This window comes from Fistularia commersonii, chromosome 15, assembly GCF_037954325.1.
Source record: "Fistularia commersonii isolate RoL2024-O1a breed Wild chromosome 15, RoL_Fcom_v1.0, whole genome shotgun sequence".
Classification (NCBI taxonomy): Eukaryota; Metazoa; Chordata; class Actinopteri; order Syngnathiformes; family Fistulariidae; genus Fistularia; species Fistularia commersonii.
In genome coordinates this window covers 14,551,550-14,577,580 of record NC_141298.1, presented here as the reverse complement: position 1 = coordinate 14,577,580, position 26,031 = coordinate 14,551,550, and the positions used below count along the sequence as shown (strand labels likewise).

The following is a 26,031-nucleotide window of genomic DNA, read 5'->3' as shown; positions in this document are numbered from 1 at the left end:
TCGGACCACGATGTGCATGACATAATGTCTTAAGTTCCATACCATGCTTCATATAAATTAAATGAGCCACAGGGTGAAATGCGTGAGTCCCTGAAAATTCACAGAGAAAATACACATACATACACACCTTAATCCCAACTGGTTTTGTCCAACAGAAAAACCCTCATACACAAACATAACCACCGCACAGAGATTTGGCTCCTTTGTGACATCATCAGCTAATGACCTTTTCCAATCTGAGGTAAGGTCACATCAGAGTTTCTCTTTTCTCGCTCTGCTTTGGCATGCCATCATACCCATGTTACATCACAGTTCCATATGTGATATGGAATTCCATGATTTACAACTCCAATATAATTGTCACTAATTGCAATGAAGTTAATCAAATTTCCTCCAATTCACAAATATAAATGTTCTGTGAGGTGAGGATGGCGAAGAAAGGTTACGTAATCTGAGCCATAATTTCTTGCCATTTCTAACAACCCAATATCCAAATTTAAAAACAGTAGACTTCAGGGTTCTAAAAAAATATGATTTAATGACATTTGTAACCAGCTAACATACAACATTTATAAAATACAGTACATTATGAACATGAGGTTTCAGGGTGAATTTTTAAAGCATGATGATGATGCTCAGGCAGTCATTCCTTGTTTTATGTTCAAATATTATAGCTCTGTCTCTTTCGAGTGAGTTTTGGCTGAGGTGTGTTCGGAGGTTTGCGGCAGAGAGTTCTGCACATTTTCTGTCCGCTCTGGTTCTATTTCTGCAGCCACGGTGATCACGGAAACCGTTGGTTCTTCAACATTATAATGTGCAAATATCGTGTTGAACAGCCCTGTGTGAGGCAGAGAGAGAGCGTTAGACAAAAGTGAGGCATTGGGGATTCATTTATTGTAGAAAAACTGACATACTTTGCTCTGTGGAAAGACACAGAGCAGAGATTTTTATTTTATTATTTGTGCTCTATCACCAACACGGACATTCGGAACACGTAGGTTGATATTTTTCTGTAAATGCCATAAAATGAGCGCTTAATTTTGCGATGAGACAATAAGAAACGAGAGAAAATGAGATTACTCCTTCATGAACACATTAAGATGATTACAATAAAAGAAGTTGGTGAGACAGAACAGGCAAATCTGGACCGCAGACTGTGTAACAATGCTTCTAAGCAAACTGTGAAAATATTTTCCCAGACCCTTATGCAAAAATAGGGAATTATCTACAATAAGGATAACACCTCTTAATATGCAGGATATTAATGGAGTACTGATAAACACATTTTCAAGATGATGTAGACGGTTATGCCTCATATAAAAAGTCAACCCCAACAAAGAGTGGACAGAATCAGGGGCAGATTGTGAGCTTGGAGGGTTGAAGCCACATTGGAGAACTACACCAAAGAACAATAAGATAGATAAGATAGAAAGATAAGATAAGAGTCATCACTTAGGAGTCATATTTACATACCTCTTTGTTGGTGACCTTGAGTATTCCTGTCTTTCTGGCTTGACTTGGATTTACTGCTCTCGTCGGACGGGTCAGAGTTGTCATTTTCTGTAACAATGTATACTGTCACATGCCTTATTTTAGTTATTTTTGAAAACAGAGCACAATATTCAGCATCGGCTAACACATTTTCTTTGCGGTATTTTCCAGCCCAGAGACAAATCGAGCAGAAATACAACATAATAAATAAACTTCCTTGATAAGCAAATGGTCAAACTAAAGCATAACGTAGTATCTGTCCCCTTATCACTATTACGCAACATTTACAGACGGAACTTTAATTTTTTTTAATTTTTTTATTACCTTTCTTCCAGTTGATATGTGCTCTTCTTAGCTGAATGGCGAAAAAAAGGACCATCACCATAAGCGCCAAGATCAGGCATGTCACCAAGAAGACCAGTAATGAGGAACCTTTCGGTGTTTCCTGCATCTCTTTGTCATTTGCATTCACTGGAAAACAGACACGTCAAAGCTTAGTTCCTCAAAACTGACCATGAGAGACGTCTCTTTCTTCATCGTGTCCAAATTGGAGATGATGGTTTTCATCCATGGAGACGCTGGCGCTGCAGACTTACCTGTTGTATTTTCCTCAGTGCTGTCGAAGGATGTGACTTTCTCTGTTGTTTCAGTGACAGCTATGGAGCCTTTCAAATAATGGGAAAAAGTAGAATGAAGACCATTGCAGGCAAGTTAACCTAAAACAATTCAGGTTCAATTGTTCCTGAGCACCACTAGATGGGAGTACAGTAATATTGTTTTCTGAGTGCAGTGGATATACCGTTTGTGCTTCTTGTATTACTGATGGCTTCACTTGTGGTTGAATCTGAAACAGCGTCTGCAAAAAATAAATACATTGAATAAAATCATTACTCCTCCTCCTTGCACTACTACTACGACAACTAAAACTTATAATAATAACAACATAGTTAGACGCACTAATAAAAGCAATATTAGTATTTGTTGTATTGGGGTTAACGCATGCAGTGAATTATTGCAGAATGAATTACTGCTATTTGTTTCATTGATTCCACATGTTTCTTTTACAGTTTTGCCGAGAAATCCCCGGAATCGTGTTCCTCTAGCAGCAATGTGAAACAACCCAGAAATATTGAATTAAAAAAAGGAAATGTCTTCTTACAATAACCTACTTCAAGGAAGATGGCTTTAGAAAGTATGGATATTTGTTGAGATTCTGATCTGAAATATCTAAACATACTTGTCTGCTCATGTATCTCTCTGGTTGGGTGGATCATTGTTTTCCTGTCCAATTGGGTTGGCTGGGTCGCTGTCGGTATCATCTCTGTTGTCTTTGGTGTCTGAGATTTAACCAATCCAGTTGAGCTTCTGCGTTTTGCTGTGAGAGAGACATTTATGTCACATATAACCAGCAAATCATAATAAAATTAAATGGAAAATCTTTATCTAAAGAGAAAATAGGTGCTGTTTCATACATCATCTTTGACATCATCATGGGGAGAAAGACCGTGTCAGAATCCGAACATGCTTTTCAAATATCAGATTTTGTCACAAAAACATATCTTTACTAATTTCTCCTTTTGTTGTTTGTTTTTAAAGACACTGATAAATCAAATGTCAGTTCACTGCACTTTCTATTGGGCCCAATGTATAGCTTTATAACTTTTCAGACTGAAAGGAGAGGTCTTGAGTTTTCATAGTAATCAACATTTCAACATCCCCTTAATTCAATATATTAATTTATTTTTACAATGACATTACTTAAAATTGTTAGGAATATATAAATAAATGAATTTTACTCACAATATTGGCCAATTGTGATAAAGTCCATCAGCGGTCCTGAGTGCAAAAAAGAATGGCGGACGAGGCATTTCACAGTAATACTGGTCTTCACCAAAAGACTTAATGTTGCAGTGGAGACACGTTTATTTGTGTTGTGTTGAGCTTGTCCAAAACCTGTGGACAGAAACAGAATTCACAGGTTCCCATGAGACAAAGATACACCTCAAAATGTAATAGCGGGGGCACAAGAAGAGATTGACTCATGAACTTCAGTGAAAGTGGGGAAAGACGAGTGGGTCGGTTTGATTGGTTGGTTTCAGTCAGACACATCAGCTTCCATCACACCCACCCCATCGCTGAGGATTTGATTTACCATTTATAGAAATGTGAAGATATATTGAGAACCCGGAGCCCACTTTGTGGTCGTGTGACATTCGAGCAAGGGTGGGGTGTTAAGTGGGTGCTAAAGCCCCCTTATTTTACCTCACGTTTGGTAAGGTTAAATCATCTGAAATAAATGTCTTGTGACGCCAATGCAAACAGCATCTTTTCCATTCACCTACTATTATGCGCTAAATCTGAAATAAATGTGACAAACAAAATATAAAGGCACAGATCACATATTCATCCTCGGTCCTGATGCCTTGGTATTTAAAATAATAGAGTGATGTCACGTCTTGGACACTTCATTAGTGAAATCCCCCCAATCAAAATAGACATTCCCACGTTTTCTTGTGATAGATGACGCATTGGTCAAGAGGCAAACAAACATTTTGCAACAATACAGCAGGCACTAGATTTACTTCCCTATTGGCATTTAGTTCAGCAAGGGGATAACATTAAGTAAAACCCCTTTCCATATCAGGGTGACACATCTTCAGTTTGGTTTGGCTATTTTTGGCTGAGTTTTGAAAGTCCAAAAGAGAAAACGAACTTTCGTGTTTTGCCGCATAGGGATGAAGACTGCAGCTTTAAGTCAAGTGTTTCGGGGGGGGGGGGGGGGGCTTTTACAAAAAGAATAGGCGCCCTTTGTCAAAGTGAAAAAGCCCCTACATTTGTATGTGTGGGGTAAACTAACATTCCACCATGACTGATAAGTGTTTTACCAGGCTCAAATGAAGTGTCTCTACGGGCCCTGTGATATGTTTGTCTCCGGGAACTGTTGGGACTAATTTTTAGATGCTTCTACCGAAATAGCAATTTCGACAGTGGGACCTTTGCATCACCGTTAGCATATGAGCCTACATGCAAGCTCAAACCCTGCATGAGCAATTGTTTGGGGGGGAAAAAAACCTCATCATACAAAACCGAATTCGCCTTTTCAACAGAATTCAGATACAAACAGCTGACATCCTGTTTTAGTAGTGCTTTTTCGCATTCACTCCAAGTACTTGATTGTCTGCATTCAACCTGCAACTGCACTTTGTGAACTTGCACATCTAATACTAGAACTTGCTAATACTTTTTACATTTCCTGCCACAGGTTACCTATGTTTATTATTCATTTATCTCTGCTTATCTGGCTGCACTGTGGACGACAAAGAATTTTATTGTACAGAGAAACTGTAGCTATGAGAATAAAAACTTAAAATCTTTTGAATCTTGTTTGTTAAGTGTACAGAACGAACTTACCAACAATTTCTGGCCCAGAGTCCAGTTGCCAGGAGATTTGCGGTTGATATTGGGAGGCTTTAGCTGTGCAACGTAAGACAAACTTCCCCTTGTGTTTAGTCACTTTCAGTTTTGGGAGACCTTGAGACAATGAACAGCAGAGAGAATTTTATTGGAATATTGTGCAATTCACAACCAAACAGCAGTATCAGGGTGAGGAATGCTGAAGGGTGCAGTTTTTGTCACACTGTAACACTGACCGTAACATTAGAAATGGAAAAGCACATTTACCTAGCACTGTCACCTCCCACGTCTTTTCTGTTATATGGTGGCTGTAATCCGTGCATGTGTAGGTGCCTCCATCCTCGAAGGTGACATGTGAAACACTGACTGTGTATTCCGACTTGGACCGTTTGTCCAAACTGTAGCGTTTGTCTCGTTTACCTTAAAATAAATGAGGGGAAATAAAACAGATATTCAAGATCAAAAATCTGCGGAGCACAAGAAATACTGTACCTGTATCATCTTTACCCGCAGTGTCATTGTGGAACATGATCTGTCCATGAGGATTCTTCCACTCCATCGTTTTCTGATGGGCATTTTTGATGGGGCATCTCAGGAAGAGCGTATCACCCTTTATTACAGTCACATGCTCTTCCAGAGTAAGTGACACTGCAATCATCAAAACAGGAACATTGAGAACTTGAAAGAAAACATTCATTTGCACATGACATATTCAGATACAATATGAATCATCTATTCATACACACACGCACGCACAAAACATTTGAAATTTAGACTTAATTTTGGGATCTAGATACCCGAGTACCATGTTTAGGCTTGAGGGGCTCAGAATTATGTATGGTTGAATAAATGACAACAACGACGTCTTAAAAAACTGAATCGTAGGTCCCAAGATGTTTCTGTGTATGTTCTATATTAACTATATTTAAAGGAATCCTGAAGTCCACATTACTCCTGAGGACATGTGGGAACCAAATTTTTAACTGCTTAACGTTCAGCAGTTCCACTTCAGCATGGATTTTACGCTAAGGTGAATTTTTGGCAGAAATGTGGAAAAAGTCTAATTCCCTGTCTTCTTATAATTGTCCAACCACTGAGTGGGGCATTCATCTGGAGAAGACTTTTTGGAAAACTAATTGAAACTCATTTTTAATGCATTAATTCATCTCACGTCCTCTGAAGTCATTTGTCTCTCACGTAGAGTGAAGAGTTACAAAATGAAGTGCCCCCCTGAATCAAACAAATTCTTTTTTTTACTGCTTACAGGAAGTAATGTGGCCAGTCCTCCTGAGGTGAAAGAGAAAGTAGGGGGTAGGAGACAGAAAACGATTTTGTTGTTTCCGTCGGTTTGAGCGGGGGTCTTGAGGTACTTTTCCGAAGGGGTGTGAGCAACGGTTGGGAAAAAAATGATGGCATGTGTCATGTGTCAGAGGTCACCAGGACCATTTTGCACACAAAGATATGAATAGTGAATGAAAACCACCATAAAGCGAAGTTTTCTTTTTGACAACACTCCACACTCAAGATGGTTTGAAAATGCATAATTCTATATCATGATCTGGATTGTAACAAATTCTTGATGCGGTGTAAAATAAACCAGTAAAGTTTAAAACATGGCTATTTAGAAAACAGGCTACCTGAACAAAATGCACTATACTTTTACTTTACACATTAGCTGTACTACTAAACCTTAAATAGCCTTAACCTTCAATAGTTTTACATCACCTGACAAAACCACAGAGAAAACAAGTAACTTAAGAGCAAGGAAACACATCAAAACTAAATCATATTCTCATGAAAACAAAGTTTTGAAATATGGTTAACAATTTTAACTGACACTTGATTTGCAACCAGTGACTAGAAAAGCATACAAATATATAAAATCTTGGGCAATGTATGATTTCTGTTGTTTTTTTTTTTCTAAACTCTAAACAGTCATCATACCAAAATGTGCCACTTTCAGATAAGAAAATTCTATTCTGCAAGTGCATAAGGTAAGAGACTCACCCTGTATGAATAACATGAAGAAGACAAGCTGGAGCTTCGCTTCCATCACTCTCACTCATCAAGAGCCAAGCAGCACTTCAGTTCTGTCGTGTTTCCTCATTTCTTCAACTATTTGAGCGTCTCTGAGGGACCTTCCGTGACATCACGGATCTGTGCTTTCCACCAACATCACAAGCCCAAAAAGCCGTTTGTGAAACCAACGCGCAAGGGGAAAAGGTCAGTGTATCACACGTGGTAGGTGCAAGACCAGTTCCTGAAGCCAATTTAATTTATTTTAGATGCACGTGGAAGGAAATAGTAGTTGCCACAATCTCTCTTGCAGTTGTAAACGTGACAATGCATATTACTTTGTAGTATATTAAACATGGATTTCATGGCACAAAAAAGGAACCAAGCCTGATGTATATCAGTCGGTGACACAGCCCTCTGTAGTTTTGTCATCTAAATATGGCAAATTGGTCAAAAATTGAACATATCCAAATTTAAATTAAGAGCCTCATCTTCTCTGCAAGCAAACGGTCAATGAAATCACAAAATTCAGTGACATATTTGGACTCGCTCTGTTGAAAAGAGAGATCTGATAAAAGGTGTTAATCATCCCAAAACGTTAACATCCGAGTGACTTCATGATTAAATCTACTTTTAGCAGCAGTGAATTTAGGGTTGCAATTATTATGGGGGTTTCAGCAGTAAAACAAATGAATGTGGAAGATGATACAGATTTTTACAAATGCTGTGTTGGATTTTCAACGGGCTGCCAAAGCCTGGCAGCTGATCAGGTTTCTGTTCATCCAGGGATATTCCACCGTTTCTCGATTTGCTTTCCTCTTGCCTGCGATTCTTGATGCCCCCTGGTGGAATAAGATCAACCTGATGACATTCACACATAACAAATAATTGCAAAAGATTTGGGGATATCTGCGAGAGTTTCATTAGCTGGAAATACAAAGCAAGAAAAAAAAAAAAAAAACAGTTTTGGCGTGGTGTAAAGAATCATTGAAATACATCAAAAAAACACCATGAACTTTATTTCATTTTTTATTTTGTTGTCAATTACTTTGTGCTATTGAGTGCAGGAAAGGGTGAATCAATTGTTTCGGGTTCAGGACCTAATCTGGCCTTTGTTCATCGATCCAGCATTCTGTCTGTTTTTGCATTAAAAATTGACCTCCATAGCTAAAATTACTTTGCAGGAGTTTCCACATGCATAAATTGACATATGCCGAGGCTTGTGTCCCTGGCAGTGCACCCCAAACATCTGGCTTCAAATACTAGTTCATAGTTTGATAGAAATCAATTTAAAACATTAGATGTCTTCCCTGAAATTCAAAATATTCATCCATACTTAAACCACCAGGAACAGATCAGACAAAGATTTAAAAATAAACATTGACAAAAAGCTACAAACTGTAACCAGCTAAAATGGGCATGTTGGTGTTTCGTAGATGTCCACGGTGTGAAAAAGTAATTTTTTTTTGTTATGTTAAACAAATAAAATGTGATTTTCATGGGCAGTTGCCTTACACTGCAGTTTATGGGTAATTCATCAATGAAATATAACATCACTGTGAATAAGCTTAAACTTGGCTGTTATCATCACCATCATTTCCTTTTATCGCAAACAAACAGGGAGGTAACTGAGACTCATTTCATTTTAGGACCTTTTTCCATTGATAGAGAAAAAAATAGAGCATGTTCATGAATGTAATAACCTATGAGGTCAAGTTCCTAACATGCTCATTAAAATTGATTAAAACCTCTCACTGGAAGATGGAATGGTGAAAAAAAAGCTTGTATTTGCCTCCTGATCAAGTCCTGCCTGTTCCATCTGATCAAAACACACCACCGTTCAGCCACGATGACTCTTCCTATAAAGCAGGAGGTGAAATCCTACTCATAATGTCAAAAAGACCATTATAATGATATAACCTTCATGGTTGTGATTAACAATTATCATATTCTCCAGCTGAACGCACACAGATGAATTTAATGCAACAGCTGAGCATCATCTGTGGTGTCAGACTGAGTGCACTTTGCTCAATCTTAATGTAATTTCACAGAACAAGAATGTGCCCAGATGTTTCATTGAATCCCCAGATGTGAAAACCAACAAGAGCATAATTTTTAACCTCTAAACCCTGTATCTTTTGAATATCTATATATGTGTGTAAGCTATATCACATGGCAATAAAATAGATTTTTCTACTATGTGGCGGCATAGTTTTACACAAGGGATAGCCAAGTGCGGCCCATAAATAATTTTCTTTTTCTTGCATAAGAAATGTCAAGATTTTAGATATTGCTTTATTAAGTTCATATGCAAAAGTAGGTGAACAGGCAGAGCAAGAGAGAAGGCGAGAGAAAGTCATAGATTTAAGGCAAGAAACACAGCCAGTACGGCGTTAAGGTGATGAATGCAACAAAAGAAGATGCGAGAAAGCAGCATCTGCAATGCTACAATGCTACAAGCCACATCAAGTGACAGGAACATGGATGCGGTTGCTGCAGACATCATCTTTTGCAGAAGCGCGTCAAAGCCCTGGCAGCAATCTGGCACAGATCACATCATTTCTGGCATGTGATAACTTGCATTATAGCATAAATTAATAAGATGCTCCACCATTTTATCGCAGAAAGCAGACTTCTATCTAAATCTACGACCCTTCCACCGCCCTATTTTCTCTTTCATTAGCATTCTCGTTACTACTGGAGGGATAACTTATGTCAACAATGGAGGAGCAGCAGCAGCAGCTGCAGTGCAGTCTCCTCCACATCCTGTCCCGCCGCAGAAGTCAAGCTCAGCCAGAGTGACCACTTCACCACATCACCTCTAGGATGTTAGAAAAGAAAATCTAAATATCTCAGCCTCTCGTCAGGGATAATTGTTTGCTATACATCCGGTATTTTGACGTCCCGGACAGGGTTCTTGACGCTATCTCTCCTGGCACTGCGGTAGCCATGCGGCGCTGGGATACAGGGATTACGAAATGGTTGAAAAGCGGCGGTGGTCAGCGTCATTTGTCGACGCTCATTGGCTGAGAGCTGAGGAAACTTCCAGAGCGAGTGACTCATTGGCTGCTGGCCGCTCTATAAAATGATCCGCGACCCGTTAGCGGTCCTTCCTTTCTCATCCCGAATACGTTAGTTCCATCCGACCCAGCCCGAGCAGACGTTTTGGGCCCAATAATCAGGTAAGTTATCCCCTTTTTAAGAACATATTCCACATGTTCTTTTTTTTTTTTATAATAGTCACATATTCCCAAGTACATTATTTAATAGCTGGAGTTCATTTGGCGTCGTTGTTTACCTAACATTGGGTTTTGTTTGTTCTTTTGAATTAAAAGACATAACCGTTGACGTCGAAAGCCGAAAATGGGGCGTCACTGTTTTGGGGGAGAATCTTCGGGAACGGGGTGCCGCTGCTTATGGATATTAATGGCGTGGGATGGGGGGTGGAGGAAGGGAACAAACCGAGCAGATGGTTCTCCTAACGGATAAGCAAGACAGACTTGATAGACAGATTTTTCTTTAGTCAATTGTCAAATCTAAACGATGCAACCGATTTGTAAACAATAACATCATTAAATAGTTGTTTGGGGGTACTATCTCTGGTCATATCTGTCAGATGGACTTCTCACACCATGTGTTTATTTGTTGCAACTGACCTTGTCTTTGCAGACTGCTTAGTCCAAACGTCTTGGTTTGTTTGTATCCGGGATGTGTGTAATTTCCCTTTTTGCCTTGGACAGTATTTGTCCCAGCCTCGTTTGGCAGTCCTAACACTTATAGATGAAGTTAATCCAAGGAGTTCGATTTGTTTTTCGCCACGGTGTCTGAACACTTTGGGAAGGCAGACAACACTTTCGAGAACTAACGATCACACTGTAATTATTGACCAAATGTTTAATGTTGTGATAGAAGTGCAAACACTTCTCGCTGAGGATAATGGTAATTGCGTGATAAATGAAGCTACTAAGAGAACTTTGCGTGCATCTTTCTAATCATATCCGCACAGTAGATTGTAGGGCAGTGAATCTCCGAAAAGTCTGTCATCATGTATTTTACTGGAAGAGATCTGATCTGGCAGCAGGAAACCAAATGATGCAGCGTGGCTGCTAATAGAAGCAGCTGTTCAAATTTAGAAGCAACCATCACATCAAACCAGCATGACATGGTAATGTAAACAATGACTCCTGTGTCACTAGCTGGAGGAATATTATGTTTCCACGGCAACGCCAGGCCTGAGACACTTGAGTCGATCAAGCCCTGGCGTCATCAATCTACAGATTTTTACCATTAATCGAGATGACAAGACAAGGTGATCGTTGCACTAATCAAATTTTAAGCACAATGAACAATTTTAACGAGACAGTGCCCCCCCCCCCCCCCCTTCTTTCAGAAAATTGAAAGAAATTGAATATTTTCTTCAAGGTAGTAATTTAAATACCATTTTTTTGGTTTCATATGTATTGCATGTTATTAATAAAATTCTTTTAAAAATCAACCTCTTCCCTGACATTTCTTCTTCTAGGAAACATGTCAAAGGGACCATCAGTCGGTATCGATCTCGGGACCACCTACTCCTGTGTGGGTGTCTTCCAGCATGGCAAAGTTGAAATTATCGCCAATGACCAGGGCAACAGGACCACACCCAGCTATGTGGCCTTTACAGACACTGAGCGTCTCATTGGGGATGCAGCCAAGAACCAGGTTGCCATGAACCCCACAAATACGGTCTTTGGTAAGAGAAGAGTGCAATTTAATTTTTAGGACTAACGGTCCTTGAAGTCTATACGAATCCTGATTTTTACATTTTGTAAAGTACCACACTCTCTTTTACAGATGCAAAGCGACTGATCGGCCGAAGATTTGACGACTCAATTGTACAGTCTGATATGAAACATTGGCCATTTACAGTCGTCAATGACAACACTCGTCCCAAGGTTCAAGTCGATTACAAGGGTGAGACTAAGACTTTCTACCCAGAGGAGATCTCCTCCATGGTGCTGACAAAGATGAAGGAAATTGCTGAAGCCTACCTAGGAAAAGTAAGCCTTTGCACAGCAACATGACAGCCAAATACCAAGTCTTTTCCAGGAACTTCCCTTAAAGTTGGGCTTGTTTTTTTCCCCCCAGACTGTCACCAATGCAGTAATTACAGTACCTGCCTACTTCAACGACTCTCAGCGCCAGGCCACAAAGGATGCTGGTACCATCTCTGGCCTCAATGTGTTGCGTATAATCAATGAGCCAACTGCCGCCGCCATCGCCTACGGGTTGGACAAGAAAGTAAGTCATGCAAGTGATGTCCAAATGCTTTTAAAATGTAATCCATGAAGAATCACATGAAAAATACTTGACTGGTTCTCAAATGTTTGTCTGATTTGTTTTCAGGTTGGTGCTGAGAGGAATGTTCTGATCTTTGATCTTGGTGGCGGCACCTTCGACGTGTCCATCTTGACCATCGAGGACGGCATCTTTGAGGTCAAGTCCACCGCCGGTGATACTCATCTTGGAGGAGAAGATTTTGACAACCGCATGGTCAACCACTTCATCGCAGAGTTCAAACGCAAGTACAAGAAGGACATCAGTGACAACAAGAGAGCTGTCCGTCGTCTGCGCACAGCTTGTGAGAGGGCAAAGCGCACCCTGTCTTCCAGCACCCAGGCCAGCATTGAGATTGACTCCTTGTACGAGGGAGTAGATTTCTACACTTCCATCACCAGAGCTCGCTTTGAGGAGCTCAATGCTGACCTCTTCCGGGGCACCTTGGACCCAGTGGAGAAATCCCTCCGTGACGCCAAGATGGATAAAGGCCAGATCCATGACATCGTCCTGGTCGGCGGCTCCACCCGTATCCCCAAGATCCAGAAGCTGCTTCAAGATTTCTTCAATGGCAAGGAGCTGAACAAGAGCATAAATCCGGATGAAGCCGTTGCCTATGGAGCGGGTGAGTGTCAAACAGTTGTGGTACAATTTAGTATTTCTGACTAATATTGGAAATGAGAAACTGATGACTTGGACTCTAACCATCTACTTTATTTCCCAGCTGTTCAGGCTGCCATCTTGTCTGGTGACAAGTCTGAGAATGTCCAGGACTTGCTTCTTCTGGACGTCACCCCACTGTCCCTGGGTATCGAGACAGCCGGAGGGGTCATGACTGTCCTGATCAAGCGCAACACCACCATTCCTACCAAGCAGACTCAGACCTTCACCACCTATTCTGACAACCAGCCAGGAGTGTTAATTCAGGTGAATACCTCATCATTCTGCATCTCCGTGTTTCGCTGTGATGACGTTTATTCCAGCCATTCGTAGTTTCCACCAGAGGTCTTGCGACCAAAGATGGCCCCGACCTTCCTTGGATGTCTGAGCGAAAAAAAAAAAAAAAGCACTGGTGTCAGTGTTTGTTGTATCAACTTGCCTAACTGGCTCATCATTTCAACAGGTGTACGAAGGCGAGCGCGCAATGACCAAAGACAATAACCTGCTGGGCAAATTCGAGCTGACAAGCATTCCTCCTGCTCCTCGTGGTGTCCCTCAGATCGAGGTGACCTTTGATATTGATGCTAATGGCATCATGAATGTTTCTGCCGTAGACAAGAGCACTGGCAAAGAGAACAAGATCACCATCACCAATGACAAAGGTATAAAATGAATAAAAATGCAAGTCATTCAATTCAAAGACCTGCTCCAGACTTTAAAATGTTGATCTTGCCTGTGGTTTTCATCAGGTCGTCTGAGCAAGGAGGACATTGAACGCATGGTTCAGGAAGCTGAGAAGTACAAGGCTGAGGATGACGTCCAGCGTGACAAGGTGTCCGCTAAGAACAGCCTGGAGTCGTACGCCTTCAACATGAAGTCCACAGTGGAGGATGAGAAACTTGCTGGCAAAATCAGCGATGATGACAAGAAGACCATTTTGGATAAGTGCAACGAGGTTATTAGCTGGCTTGACAAGAACCAGGTAAGTGTTTGGCAACAATTTTAAACCATGAAATCAATTTCTTTGCCAATAATAACTTTTCCGTCCATTCTCATATTCCACAGATAGCTGACAAGGATGAGTTTGAGCACCAACAGAAGGAACTGGAGAAGGTGTGCAACCCCATCATCACCAAGCTGTACCAGAGTGCTGGAGGTATGCCTGGTGGTATGCCTGAAGGCATGCCTGGTGGCTTCCCTGGTGCTGGTGGTGCCGCCCCTGGTGGCGGATCCTCTGGCCCGACCATTGAGGAGGTTGATTAAACATTCCGCCATCACCTTGAAGAAAAGTTCAAAGATTGCTACCCTCGTTACACAAAATAAAAACACTACAGTGTTAAATAGTTTGTGTCAAGATCATTTGCAGTGAAGTGATATCTATGTGTTGACAAAACAACATTATTAGACAAGTTAATGTCATGACTGGCAAGATTTGTGGAACTCAAACACATAATAGTGATTCTGAACCATTTTATACTTAACAATTCACTCTCCAGCTTGTTACTCTTGATATCGTCTCTATGATGAAAAAAATGACTCCCTGCCAACATAACGTAACTGTTTTGATGTCTGGTGAAATATGAAGTCAGTCAGGGATGTTAATGTGTGTTGGTAGCTATATGTCGAGCAAGAGGTTGACATTAATTTCAACTGTACTTCAAGCTCTGCAGTGAGACCAGGAGTATCTCCAAGCATGACTCACCCACTTAGCCACATCCGTTCCACAGGAACCATTTTGTACTTCAATACCACACACTGATATTTCCAACTCCACTATTGACAAACTTCCCTTAAGGAGCATTTCTTAAAACTTTAGATCTCACCCCACTTGTAGGAAATTGATTTTCCTCTGAAGCTTTTTAGAAGACATGGGCAAGGGTGTTGGTCTAAATACTGGAAAGGCGTGAGTCCCTTCTCACAAATTCTCAAGGGATTATTTCTGAGCTAGGGAACACTGCTCTGGTGAACTGTAGTGTTCTTTTCACAAAAGAATAAGCTAGATTTAAGGTATTTTACAACTGTTTATCCTGACGAGACATGAGGTTAGAAATAATTTGATATCTTGCTTGAGGTCCTAAATGCATCCTTACTAATCGACCACAAACTTCTATTTCACTTCTGCCTCACAGTCAAAGCCCCACATACTGTAATACAAGGCACAATGGTGTGCCATCTTTCTAGGGAAAACACTAATGAATTCAATTTGGTTGATATTAATAGGCCTAGCTGGAATCTATCACAAAGGTCGAGGCCTTTGGAAAATGCACATCTGCCTCATCACACATGATTTCACCACAATGCTGCACAGTGAACTATTCCTTGTGGCAAGTCATACCACCACTCCCAATCCTCACTTGCGAATTAGAAATAATCATCAGGGCTTCAAAATAGATTATGAACATCCTTAACAACAGGACAAAGGGGATGTCACATGGGACAGGACTAGAATTATTCCAAATCTCAAAGCACCTCTGGTCTAAGTGAAGGTACCGCTTGTATCTGAAAGCCTTGGGAAGATGCCATATTACAAATCTCAAGAACGAGGATCCTGGCCAGTGACTGAAGCAGAATGGCAGCAGAGGCTTTGAAATGACGACTCTGTCCATCCTTGAAAGAAGTGGTCCCAGTTTTAATCAGTTTTACCCACTGATAAGGCTGAAATCAAGTGAATGGCATCCCTGTCACGGCTGAAAATACTGAAAAGATTGAGCTAATTTTCTGCTGTTGTTTGAGGAAATCAGCAGGAAGTCCAAAGGCTAGAGGGTATGTAAAAAAAACTCACTCTACTCCTCAGATTCTTATGAAAAGGTTCAAAAGTACCAAAAACACACTAAAACATGATCCTTTCTGATGACATATCTATAAGATGTCGGCCTTTCCCCTGCTACATTGGTCATGAAGGGAAACACCTATGTTTATTGGGAATGAGTGGGTTTGGGTGTAATTTCTGAGATAAGATAATCTCTCCCGAGGAACAGAAATTGTCGGCGAAGAAAGTCCACAGTCAAGAGGACACTGAAAAATGTCCTGATGCTTTGTCAGAAGCCAAGCAGGACAGTGTATAACTTAAAAGGCCATGAGAACCGTTGGCTTAGTCATGCCTGCAGAAAATGGTGGCAAGAAGAAAAATCTTCCCGCTTAGAGGAAGTTGTCAGGCCCCTCCCTCACCTAAGAATACCAGCCTGTGGCTGGCTGAAGATTTGTGATGAGTCTTTGTTAAGCATCAGCTGCACATCTCACCGGGTGCAAAAATAGCCCCTGCCAGTACAGCAGGTACACCAGGTCACATAATCTCGTGCAGAAAAGCCCAGCATGAGCCCTTGTTTCTAGAAGAACCATCGATCACCAACATGAGCCCTTGTTTCTAGGAGAACCATCGCTCACCAAAGTTAATAGTTGTTCTCAATGCACAACTTGTATGCTGCATTTGTAATGTATTACAAGATTTTAAAAGACATAACTTATTTCAAAAAAATTGCAATATGTGACAAATTACACATAAGAACATGTGAATTTTATCAAAATTGGGTAATGCCAGCCAAGGCTTGACATTTTTTCATATCTATGTTCATTCTGCAACATTTGGCTGTGGTTCAAACCTGCTGTTCTTTATATGAATTAAATGTTACTTCAGTACAGTTAGTTGTTATGAAAGTCTTCCTCAAAAGAATCTAAGGATGGAAGTTCTTATAAATTTGGCAAGTTGACATGAATCCAAAAAAAAGTAGAATTTTCATGAAAAAATGTTTTTAGTGCAGTGGAGATCATGAACATTTACAGAGGTAGGATCACTTAAGATAATGCTCTGTATCTGTCTTGTTAGAATTTGAGACAAAAATGCTTGGTGAAAAACAACATACACAGAAACTTGTTTTCCAGAGGTGTGGAAAGACATGCTTGAATTTAGGGAAACTTGCTAAGACTTCTTTTTCAGATTAAAGATACAGAAAATTGCGTGAGGAGAGACCCAAAAGTACGAGCAGTAAAAAATCACGAGTGAGGTTATCTCACATTAAGGGCACGTTATATAATTTCTAGCAGGGCACATTATGACTTCTAGCAGCTCTCTTCACCAAGTGCATCTGTTGTGTCTCAAAACATCTAATGATTGTCTTTAGATTGAACAATTTAATGTCATATATAACTTAAATTCAGATATTGAGTTTTAATAGATGGAAACAGTAGTTTTTTGATCTGACTGACTGAACAGAATTAACAGTATATTTTGAAATACCATTGGGTTACTGCTAAATTTTAATAAATAAGCAATTCAAATTGGGATATATTTGAATTGCAACAATCATTAAACAGCTGTTCAAATAAAAGTCTCCTGTTGATATTTTTATTGAGGATTTACCTGCTGAAACACAGTAGCTCAGAATAAATTGACAAGCAGAAAATGATTGTTGTTCTGGTATGTTCCCAGAAAGATAGAGCATGTATTTAATCAAAGTGATTACTGCATTAAAAAAAGCTAATTTTTGGTATTTGTTTATCATTATAAAACACATGTTAGCAATTGAGTTGACAGCAAATGTCCATCTTACAAATTTGGGAATTCACTGTATTTTTCTAGTCTCACACACACACTCAAACATTTTAGCATTATTAAATAGTCCAAATAAAATCAAGTAATCACCTGCTGATGCTGCAAGGTGACATTGTGACAGGGTTATTTGTGCCAATAAATTCCATCTATTTGCAACCTAGAATGTCACCTTTCATTCTGAACTATGAGGAAATGATGATTGACCCCTCCTGCAGACACATTTGACCCCAGCAAGTACAACAGCGGCATAACCTGCATAAACACACTTGTTTAGACAGAAATTCCTGTATGCAAATGCAAGGTTTTGCAAGCTGTAAGCAACGGGGAGGAGTGTATCTTCTTCCCGGTTGCTGTAAACAGGAATAACTGGATTAGGCCTCTGCTGTTCACTGCAGATTTGCAAGAGGAGCTGTGCAGCTCCGGCTACAGAGTCCCTCGCTTTCGGTTTCGTTTCAGCCGAGACAAACGCACACAACGACCGGACCTCTTCGAGAGGAAATATGGAGGAAAATAAGGAGATAGGAGTAAATAAGATCGGACTCCCGAGGAGCCGAAGGCCCGCAGATCTTCTCACAAAGAGCCACGGCGAAGAGCCCGGGTGTCAACAACACGAATAAAGACCGAGCGTGTTCTCCCTGCGCCGAAGGGCCACAGCACATTTATTGACACAACACGACAAATACACCACTTTTACGTTTTCGTAGCAGCATTGGGAACAATAAAATACCCCCTCCCTCCAGAATTGGTCCATCTTAGGATGCTGTCGGCCACCATCAGAACCTCCATTTTCATTTTTTCTTTATTTTGTCTACGAAGAGTCCCGATGGGAATCGAGATGAAGAAGTAGAAACAGCCACACCAAACACAGTCCTCTACTTTGAAAGGTTTATATAAAAAAAAAATCAAAATAAAGAAAAATAAAACGAACACTGGTATGAAAAAGATGGCTCCGAGGAGAGCTCTTTTGTCCCGCCTCAGTGGGGCCTGCTAGTCCCCTCTTCACTTGCTCTTAGCCGGCTTCTCGGTCTTCTTGGGCAGGAGGACCGCTTGTATGTTGGGCAGCACTCCTCCCTGCGCGATGGTCACTCCTCCCAGCAGCTTGTTGAGCTCCTCGTCGTTGCGCACGGCCAGCTGGAGGTGTCTGGGGATGATCCTGGTCTTCTTGTTGTCCCTGGCCGCGTTGCCCGCCAGCTCCAGGATCTCGGCGGTCAGGTACTCCAGCACGGCGGCCAGATACACCGGGGCCCCGGCGCCGACGCGCTCCGCGTAGTTGCCCTTCCGCAGCAGTCTGTGAACGCGACCAACCGGGAACTGGAGGCCGGCCCGGGAGGAGCGGGACTTGGCCTTCGCCCGGGCTTTGCCTCCGGTTTTCCCTCTGCCAGACATGGTTCTCGGCTTGTGGTCGGAGAAGAAGCACGGCGAGGATTTACGTAATAAGGAAGTGAGTTAAGACATATAAGACGCATCGGAGCCTCCGATTGGTCGGACGAGCCTGAACCAAATAGACCAATAAGAACGCGAGTCCGCCGGCAACGACCGCCTTCCGGCTGAAGTCGAGCCAATCACATCTCGGCGCTGGCACACGCGCGTTTGCAAAGCCACCTTATAAATATGACTCCGAGGACAGAACAGCTGATCTTGTTATTGCGGGAACCGGAAGCGAAGGATGCCCGACCCGGCTAAAGCGGCTCCCGCGCCTAAGAAAGGCTCCAAAAAGGCGGTGATCAAGTCCCAGAAGAAAGGGGGTAGGAAGCGTCGCAAAAGCAGGAAGGAGAGCTACGCCATTTACGTGTATAAGGTGCTGAAGCAGGTGCACCCGGACACGGGCATCTCCTCCAAGGCCATGGGCATCATGAACTCGTTCGTCAACGACATCTTCGAGCGCATCGCCGCAGAGGCGTCCCGCCTGGCACACTACAACAAGCGCTCCACCATCACCTCCAGGGAGATCCAGACCGCCGTGCGTCTCCTGCTGCCCGGGGAACTGGCCAAGCACGCCGTGTCCGAGGGCACCAAGGCCGTGACCAAGTACACCAGCTCCAAATGAGGCTCTAATCATCAACCCTCACCCTCCCCACCCACCACCACCAAGACTGATACATTAAAAAAAAGTGCACTTTGCGATTGAAACCACATTGTTTGAAATTCTTCCGTTTTGAAATGTACAATGTTTTTATGACTTCATTTAATAAATTCTGCATGGATGTTGTTAAATTGTGGATATCTCCTTTGTATTGTTTTATTTCCTTATGCGTTTATTTAAAAAAGCCAAAAAAAGGGCCTACACATCAAAATTATCAATGTGAAGTAAAGGAATTGGGAAAATATTTTCAAATGTATATTTTCTTGTGCCAAAATGACAGAAGTCATACTATACATATCAACAGAATGCACAGAAATGACAGCATTTGGTCAGATGGGAGCATGGAAGCAGGCCTGTCTTTCCGGAAAGTGCATCGGAAGCCATTGCTTAAGCAAACATAAATGCATTGTTGGGCAAGTTCAAGAGGTTGACACGGTCCAGCTCAAGCCGACGCACACTTTCTAACCTCCGCAAAAGTAAAATGATCATTTCTTGAAATTTTGCGACAGAATATGGATATGGTGCTCGGTTAAAATTCAGAATTCATTGGAGAACATCCACCCTCTGTTTTTGAAAATGATTCCTCCCTCAGGCATCCAGATAAGAAAAGGTGAATCTGTGCTAATATGGTATTCAGATACACTTATAGCTGCTGAATAGAGGAAAAAGGCAAGATGGGACACCTACTTAATGTACAGCCGCATGTAAGCTCATCTCTGGGCCTTTGTTCCTTTCTGGTCTGCGGGTTCCTGCAGGGGATCTGGGGGTGTTTGCGGTTCAGGTAACAGTTTTAGCAGGTTTTGTTTGGCAGGGTGTGCCTTCCTCCGCACGTCTGAGATGATGTACAAGAGACCTAATTCTGTGACAAAGACGGAGAGCCCCCCGGCAGACATGGGGGGACGAGATGTGAGAAAAATTGAAAAGGAGAGGAGAAGAATTGATAACTTTGGGGATGGTCCTCTTGCATAAATACAGGTATTTATGCAATTATACAGTTTTTACAGTGCAGTTATGTCATATCTTTGGGGTGAACCAAACTATTGGTAAAGGGTTTCATTGCCCAACTGCCAAAACATTTTTTTCTAAATTCTTATTGATTTTAATGTTGGATAACTGAACACATAAAAACAAGTCAAAATTGTTCTTTAAATTCTTATATGTGTGTTGGTTTTATATATAAACAGAGTTTATCCTTTGATAATGACTAAAATTCATGGATTTTTTTTTCTCAGATTATTCATGGATACTTCTGTTATTGTGTTTTTCTTGCTCATTTATCAACAGCAAATTTAAAAGGAAAATTACAGGGACAACATTTAAATGACAAAACCTGACCAGTGTTCTTTTCGGTTGATGCCACGTAAGGGATGTGATGGGGCAAATTGGGACACATGGTCAGAAAAAAAAAACAACCATTGGTAGTTGAGTTCATTACTGAAGATTCATTTTGAGTCATAGTTACGTGACATAATTTTCCAGCCCACGAAAGACATATAGGCTCACCTATTGTTCCCGTCTGTCAGATGATCTGGTTGCAGCGTCCACAGCCAACCCGCTTGAGTTGCTCGTCCACCTTCCCCTTTCTTCTCGGTGGGTTCCTGTTTGGCTGGAAAAGGGGTCAGTATAAACGAAGAGGGGGATGCGTGCGTGCAGGCACACTGGAGGGACGTGGCCACGCAACGGTGTGATGCTGCAGTCAACAAGGTAAGTGAAAGACCTCATCCTTGTTCGTGTTCCACAGAGTGCAAACACTCGACTGTCACCAATAATGGCCTCCCAGCTCCGATTGGATGTTGATTGATACCTGCATTTATTGTAATAAATCAGTTTTTGTTTTTTTCTAAAAGGTCTCATCATCACAGAGCAGGAAGAACCAAAAATAAAAGAAGAGTTATTTGAGTCTTTTTTTGACAGTCATTCTGTGGTGATACAAGATGGGTATCTCTAATAAAATAATGGATTTTTGATTTCACTTCTATCCGCTAAAGACATTTGCTTGAATTATATTCATGTTACATCTCATTAATTGGTCTGATTAGTGATGATTTCAACTGTAGAAGGCTACTTTTTGTTTCTCATTTGTCTCATTTGTCCAAATACATCAGGAGAAATGTATCCCATTGCAGAACCTCCCCAGAGGGTTCATGTAATGTAACATTGCTTGATTAATTCATGAAATTGATTTTTTTCAATGTGATATTCAATTTGCATAATAGATATAAAGATTTTTGTGCTCATTAAAAATCATGCTTGGATCCCACACAAGTTTTGATGGGTTCTTTCCGGGCTCTGTGCCCCACCCTCCTGCCAAATTCTTAAAAAGTCGCTTTCCCGTGCAGATTTAAGCTTAGTTTTTTAAAAGGATTAAAAAATAATACAACAAATTGATTTACTCTTGTTTTTTTTTTCCCCAGCATAATGTGGCTGGTTCTTCTCACGTGTCATCTTGCCTCGGTCCTCTTCACCCGAGCTCAGGACACTTGCATTGGACATTCCACCTTCAGAAGTCCAGGTGGGTGAAGCAGGCGGTTCTCAGTTTCACAGCCGCCTTCTCTTCGCTCCCATAACCTAAAAAGGATCAGTGAAAGGGCGTGGAGGCAAACCCAGAAGGATGGAGTCTTTTGTGGACTCGAGTTTTTCAGAAGTGTCCAATAGAATGTAAACCATGACAATATCAGTAGAAACATATCCGGTACGATGATCTGAGTATTTGTGCGGGGCGAAAGTATAGTGGAGCAGTGACAACTATATTTTCCTGCCTATAAATGTGTGTTTGTGTACATAGGTATTAACATATGTTTGACTATATAACGCAAAAAGATCATTCTTGTGAACTCCCAGAGAACTCAGACATTGAGGTTATCTGCGGCTCGGAGACGGTGGACCTCAACATCCTCCTGTGTCCCATCTATTTTAACGGTTTCAACGAGTCCCTGCTGTCACTCAACTCCATGCACTCCAACGCCCAATGTAAAGGGGTCCCTGACTGGACGGCAGACCCGCCGGTTGTCAAATTCAACTTCTCCATGACGGAGGAGGGGATCACCGCCTGCTCAAGCCAGCTGACAGTAGGTTGTCATCAGAAGATCTGACGCTTCGAGTCAGATCAAACCGAAATTGAATTTTTGCCGTAATTCATCTCCTCCTTCTCCAAGGTCAGCGAGGAGATGGGAACCGGCGTGTTCTCTGACTTCTCCACAGTGCAGTACATCAATATCTCGGGCATGGTGTGCTCCAAGGACCCGAGCACAGGGGCCATCACCTACCACCAAGAAGTGATGTACAAGTTCTCCTGTCGCTACCCGCTGCAGTACCTGATCAACAACACGGAGATGAGCGTGTGAGTGATCATTATACAAAAAAGAAAACGGAAAAAAAAAGATCCAACCTTATTGCAGGCAACTGCACTTGCTTGAAGATCTCATTTCACTTCTAATCTAAGAGAGCTGAAGGTTCCTCTCGCTTTGAAGGCTCTCTGGCGGACACAGAGGAGGTCTGTGTATTCTGCGGTTTAGACTGTGAGAGGCCCTATTTAAAGGACAAATGTGATGTTTGTTCCAAGTCCAGAAAAAAATTCCTAATGGATTAGTTCTGTTGCGGAAAAGTAAGTGAGAGGGTTTGTTGTTTGAACCCGATGCCATCTTGGTTAGGAAACAAAGTACTTAAGCTCGACAGCAAACTCAATATCTTGCGAATAAATAAGAAGTGAAAGAGTCAAAGGTTGAGGGGAAAAAAAGAAAAATCATACAGAAGAACAGACTGAATGTCTCAGTTTAGCTATCGCAGTTTTTAAATTGTTTTGTGGGGTCATCTTGCATCTTCCTGCAAGAAGGCAGATTTGACTAAAACATCACTTCGATGTTTTTGCACTGAAATGTGATTTATGAAACACTGCGCTGTAGGAAAAATGAGCTCGGCTTCATTAGAGCCGAGAGAATATCGGGTCATCGGGCAGGAGACTTTGAGGTGTGTGAACCTTTTACATTTATTTCTTCAGGGCTTGACTCTCACCGTGTTTTTTTCCTCTATTGTGCGCTTGAGAGCGACGACCTGGTTCCCCCCCCCCACACGGGTTTTTCCCCATCGTGAGTTCTGATGTTTTCATCTCGCCCGACAGGTCCGGAGTAAACCTGGCGGTCAAAGACAATAATGGGAGTTTCATCAGCACGCTGAGTATGGGGCTCTACATGGTATGAACGGCCTCGGAGAGGCTGACAGAAATGTTCAGAATTAAATGTTGGATGACGAATGAAGCTGAATATTACATGACCGTGGGGTAAAAAGAGCAAATTGATCTACCCTCACTTCTGAGACTGGAGCCCCCTCAGTGTAACCATCAGGTCATTTATCACTGATTTCAGAAATAAAGATTTAGAGGGTTTTCCCTTGGTTGGTTGAAGAGTTAGCGTTGAATAAAATTTGCTCTAAGTTGGAGGATATAGTGGTGCTTTTAGGAAAATCAAAAGAGTGTCATCTTCTATCAAAGTAAATTGAAAAAAAAAATACAATTGTGTGGCAACTCCGTAAAAATGTAAAACTAGTCAGAATCAGGCAAACATCCACATAAAAACATCTTGCTTTTGGATTTGGATCATTTGGATTGGGCTTATTTAGACATGCCCTTTCATTAAAGTCTATCTATCATCTTTAAATTGAGACAATGTATAAAAGCTATTGTCTCTACGAGCTAGTCATTATTCATAATTAGAAAGCTTTTTTTTTTTCTCTTTTTCATTTGTTTTTATTCTGTAATCCAATATGACTGAACAATAAATTGTCATTGCAACCAGCCCTTTTGCTCTTGTGCATCAGGACAAATCCTATTCCACCGTACTGCGGGTTCCTCCCAGCGGCCTGGAGTTAAAGACCAGGATCTTTGTCGAGGTGAAGGCATCAAACCTTACCAGCAGGTAAACCGCTTTGTTGATATAATCTCACCTAAAGTCCATACTTGGCAAGCATCTCCTGAACAAAGAATTTCCAGAAAAATGAGACATCAGGCTTTCACATCTCCTTGCAGATTCAATGTGCTCCTTGACCGATGTTATGCTACCACTTCACCATTCCCCAGGAACCCCACATTTTATGACCTCTTTGTTGGGTGAGTTGTCCCTCTTAGAGAACATAGGAAAAGGTGGAACTTGGTCTCTTGCTGTCGCCACCGAGGCCTGGAAGAACAAGAAAGAAACTGATTTGTTCTCTTCTAGGTGCAACCGCGACAGTCAGACTATCATGGGGATCAATGGGGAGCAGCAGGAAGCTCGTTTCTCATTTGAAGCATTCCGATTTCTGGAACACACAGAGGAGCACGTCTCCACCTATTACATACACTGTGCTACCAGGCTGTGCGTGAGCAGCTACTGCCCCACGCTCACTCAGGTGGGGCTCCACGTACAAGGTCCTCAACATATTTCGCAAATGCAAACCCTAACCCTTAAACAAACTTTAAGGTTGATGGTGAAGCGGCCGATAAAAGTTTGTGTTCAGTTATGTTTCAATGCTATGAGGTCCAAAGATTGGAACTCGGGATGCAACATGGGTAAAAAGATACAGATGATGGGGGAAATATCATAGGAAAATGATTGTAATGTCAGAAAAGACGAGAAAAATGAACAAATAGCATCTACTTTAATTTCAAAACCAAATTATCCAGTAATAATGATTTTTTTTTTCCTTAAACCCTAAACGATTCTCAAAATCAGTGATATTTCCACAGATTATAGCAAAATTTTCATAAGTAAGTAATTTGTTTTCCTAAAACTCGAAAATATTTCAAAATCAGTGATATTTCCACAGAATTGAGTAAAAACTGACATATTATTATAAACCATGTCTAAACATGGGTCACAAGATACAGTAAATGCGGAAAATATTATTGGAAAATTATTGTATGGTCAAAAAAGACAACAAAAAAAAATCAACAAATACGATTTTCATGAACTTCAAAATTAAGTGATCTGGTAATAATCATTTAAATTTTTTTCCTTAAACCCTTTACGATTCTCAACATCAGTGATATTTCCACAGATTTTAGCAAAATTTGCATAAGCAAGTAATTTAATTGTTTTCCTAAAACTCTCAAAAATATTTCAAAATCAGTGATATATCCACAGAATTGAGCAAAATTGACATATAATTAGAAACTGTGTCTTAACATGGGTCACAAGACACAGATAATGCAGAAAACATTATTGGAAGATTATTGTATGATCAGAAAAGACAACAGAAATCAACAAATAGGATTTTCTTTAACCTCAAAATTAAGTGACCTGGTAATAATTATTTAATTTTTTTTCCTTAAACCCTTTACAATTTTCAAAATCAGTGATATTTCCACAGATTTTAGCAAAATTTACATATCATGAGAAACATTTGAAAATTAAAAAAACAAAAAACAAAAACAAAATCAAGCCTGAAAAAAAAAACTTCATTACCTGCAGAACTGCACTACTGACAGTGGATCCAGGAGGCGCCGCAGTGCCGAAAATGATCAGGACACCAC

The 26,031-nt window shown here is 41.1% G+C and overlaps 5 protein-coding genes and 1 non-coding gene across 9 annotated transcripts; 4 read left to right on the top strand and 2 right to left on the bottom strand.

Annotated features, from left to right (window-relative positions):
- Positions 1-520: 520 nt before the first annotated feature.
- On the bottom strand, positions 521-7,466 carry crtam (cytotoxic and regulatory T cell molecule). Of its 4 annotated transcripts, none has more exons than XM_086160337.1 (11): positions 6,913-7,466; positions 5,398-5,553; positions 5,173-5,325; positions 4,903-5,022; positions 3,292-3,444; positions 2,729-2,866; positions 2,291-2,347; positions 2,088-2,156; positions 1,816-1,962; positions 1,474-1,575; positions 521-838 (listed from the first exon to the last, which is right to left on the bottom strand). In XM_086160337.1, exons 1-11 carry the CDS (start codon positions 6,956-6,958, stop codon positions 669-671), a joined length of 1,311 nt encoding a protein of 436 aa, XP_086016463.1. In that variant the 5' UTR covers positions 6,959-7,466; the 3' UTR covers positions 521-668. The 4 variants fall into 4 exon arrangements, with proteins under 4 accessions (XP_086016463.1, XP_086016464.1, XP_086016465.1 ...); XM_086160338.1 differs by having other exon boundaries at positions 1,474-1,560; XM_086160339.1 differs by having other exon boundaries at positions 5,413-5,553.
- Positions 7,467-9,945: 2,479 nt separating this feature from the next.
- LOC147226648 (heat shock cognate 70 kDa protein) lies at positions 9,946-14,238 on the top strand. Its single transcript, XM_086160334.1, has 9 exons — positions 9,946-10,103; positions 11,444-11,653; positions 11,755-11,960; positions 12,049-12,201; positions 12,307-12,862; positions 12,962-13,164; positions 13,361-13,559; positions 13,647-13,879; positions 13,963-14,238. The coding sequence occupies exons 2-9, from the start codon at positions 11,449-11,451 to the stop codon at positions 14,158-14,160; spliced, it is 1,953 nt and encodes a 650-aa protein (XP_086016460.1). The 5' UTR covers positions 9,946-10,103; positions 11,444-11,448; the 3' UTR covers positions 14,161-14,238.
- On the top strand, positions 13,197-13,289 carry LOC147226649 (small nucleolar RNA SNORD14). Its single transcript, XR_015107239.1, has one exon. It is a non-coding gene; the product is annotated as a small nucleolar RNA SNORD14 (small nucleolar RNA).
- Positions 14,239-18,073: 3,835 nt separating the features above from the next.
- On the bottom strand, positions 18,074-18,895 carry h2ax1 (H2A.X variant histone family member 1). The gene has a single exon (XM_086160335.1). It carries the CDS (start codon positions 18,830-18,832, stop codon positions 18,446-18,448), a length of 387 nt encoding a protein of 128 aa, XP_086016461.1. The 5' UTR covers positions 18,833-18,895; the 3' UTR covers positions 18,074-18,445.
- Positions 18,896-19,072: 177 nt separating this feature from the next.
- On the top strand, positions 19,073-19,667 carry hist2h2l (histone 2, H2, like). Its single transcript, XM_086160336.1, has one exon. The coding sequence runs from the start codon at positions 19,113-19,115 to the stop codon at positions 19,491-19,493; it is 381 nt and encodes a 126-aa protein (XP_086016462.1). The 5' UTR covers positions 19,073-19,112; the 3' UTR covers positions 19,494-19,667.
- Positions 19,668-21,947: 2,280 nt separating this feature from the next.
- Positions 21,948-25,648, top strand: LOC147226645 (zona pellucida-like domain-containing protein 1). The gene is made up of 8 exons (XM_086160400.1): positions 21,948-22,041; positions 22,371-22,597; positions 22,685-22,869; positions 23,647-23,719; positions 24,342-24,439; positions 24,550-24,630; positions 24,737-24,908; positions 25,643-25,648. Exons 1-8 carry the CDS (start codon positions 21,948-21,950, stop codon positions 25,646-25,648), a joined length of 936 nt encoding a protein of 311 aa, XP_086016526.1.
- The last annotated feature ends 383 nt before the right edge of the window (positions 25,649-26,031 follow it).

Bases quoted from the DNA above. Each gene is read 5' to 3' on its own strand.
- LOC147226648 (XM_086160334.1), top strand. From the start codon at position 11,449: ATGTCAAAGGGACCATCAGTCGGTATCGATCTCGGGACCACCTACTCC. The intron at 11,654-11,754 runs GTAAGAGAAGAG...TCTCTTTTACAG, and splicing joins CCCCACAAATACGGTCTTTG to ATGCAAAGCGACTGATCGGC. The intron at 13,165-13,360 runs GTGAATACCTCA...TCATTTCAACAG, and splicing joins AGCCAGGAGTGTTAATTCAG to GTGTACGAAGGCGAGCGCGC.
- hist2h2l (XM_086160336.1), top strand. From the start codon at position 19,113: ATGCCCGACCCGGCTAAAGCGGCTCCCGCGCCTAAGAAAGGCTCCAAA.
- crtam (XM_086160337.1), bottom strand. From the start codon at position 6,958: ATGGAAGCGAAGCTCCAGCTTGTCTTCTTCATGTTATTCATACAGG. The intron at 5,326-5,397 runs GTACAGTATTTC...ATTTATTTTAAG, and splicing joins TGCGGGTAAAGATGATACAG to GTAAACGAGACAAACGCTAC. The intron at 2,867-3,291 runs GTGAGTAAAATT...TCTCTCTCACAG, and splicing joins TATCACAATTGGCCAATATT to CAAAACGCAGAAGCTCAACT.
- h2ax1 (XM_086160335.1), bottom strand. From the start codon at position 18,832: ATGTCTGGCAGAGGGAAAACCGGAGGCAAAGCCCGGGCGAAGGCCAAG.
- LOC147226645 (XM_086160400.1), top strand. From the start codon at position 21,948: ATGTGGCTGGTTCTTCTCACGTGTCATCTTGCCTCGGTCCTCTTCACC. The intron at 22,042-22,370 runs GTGGGTGAAGCA...GTGAACTCCCAG, and splicing joins TTCCACCTTCAGAAGTCCAG to AGAACTCAGACATTGAGGTT. The intron at 22,598-22,684 runs GTAGGTTGTCAT...TCCTTCTCCAAG, and splicing joins CCTGCTCAAGCCAGCTGACA to GTCAGCGAGGAGATGGGAAC.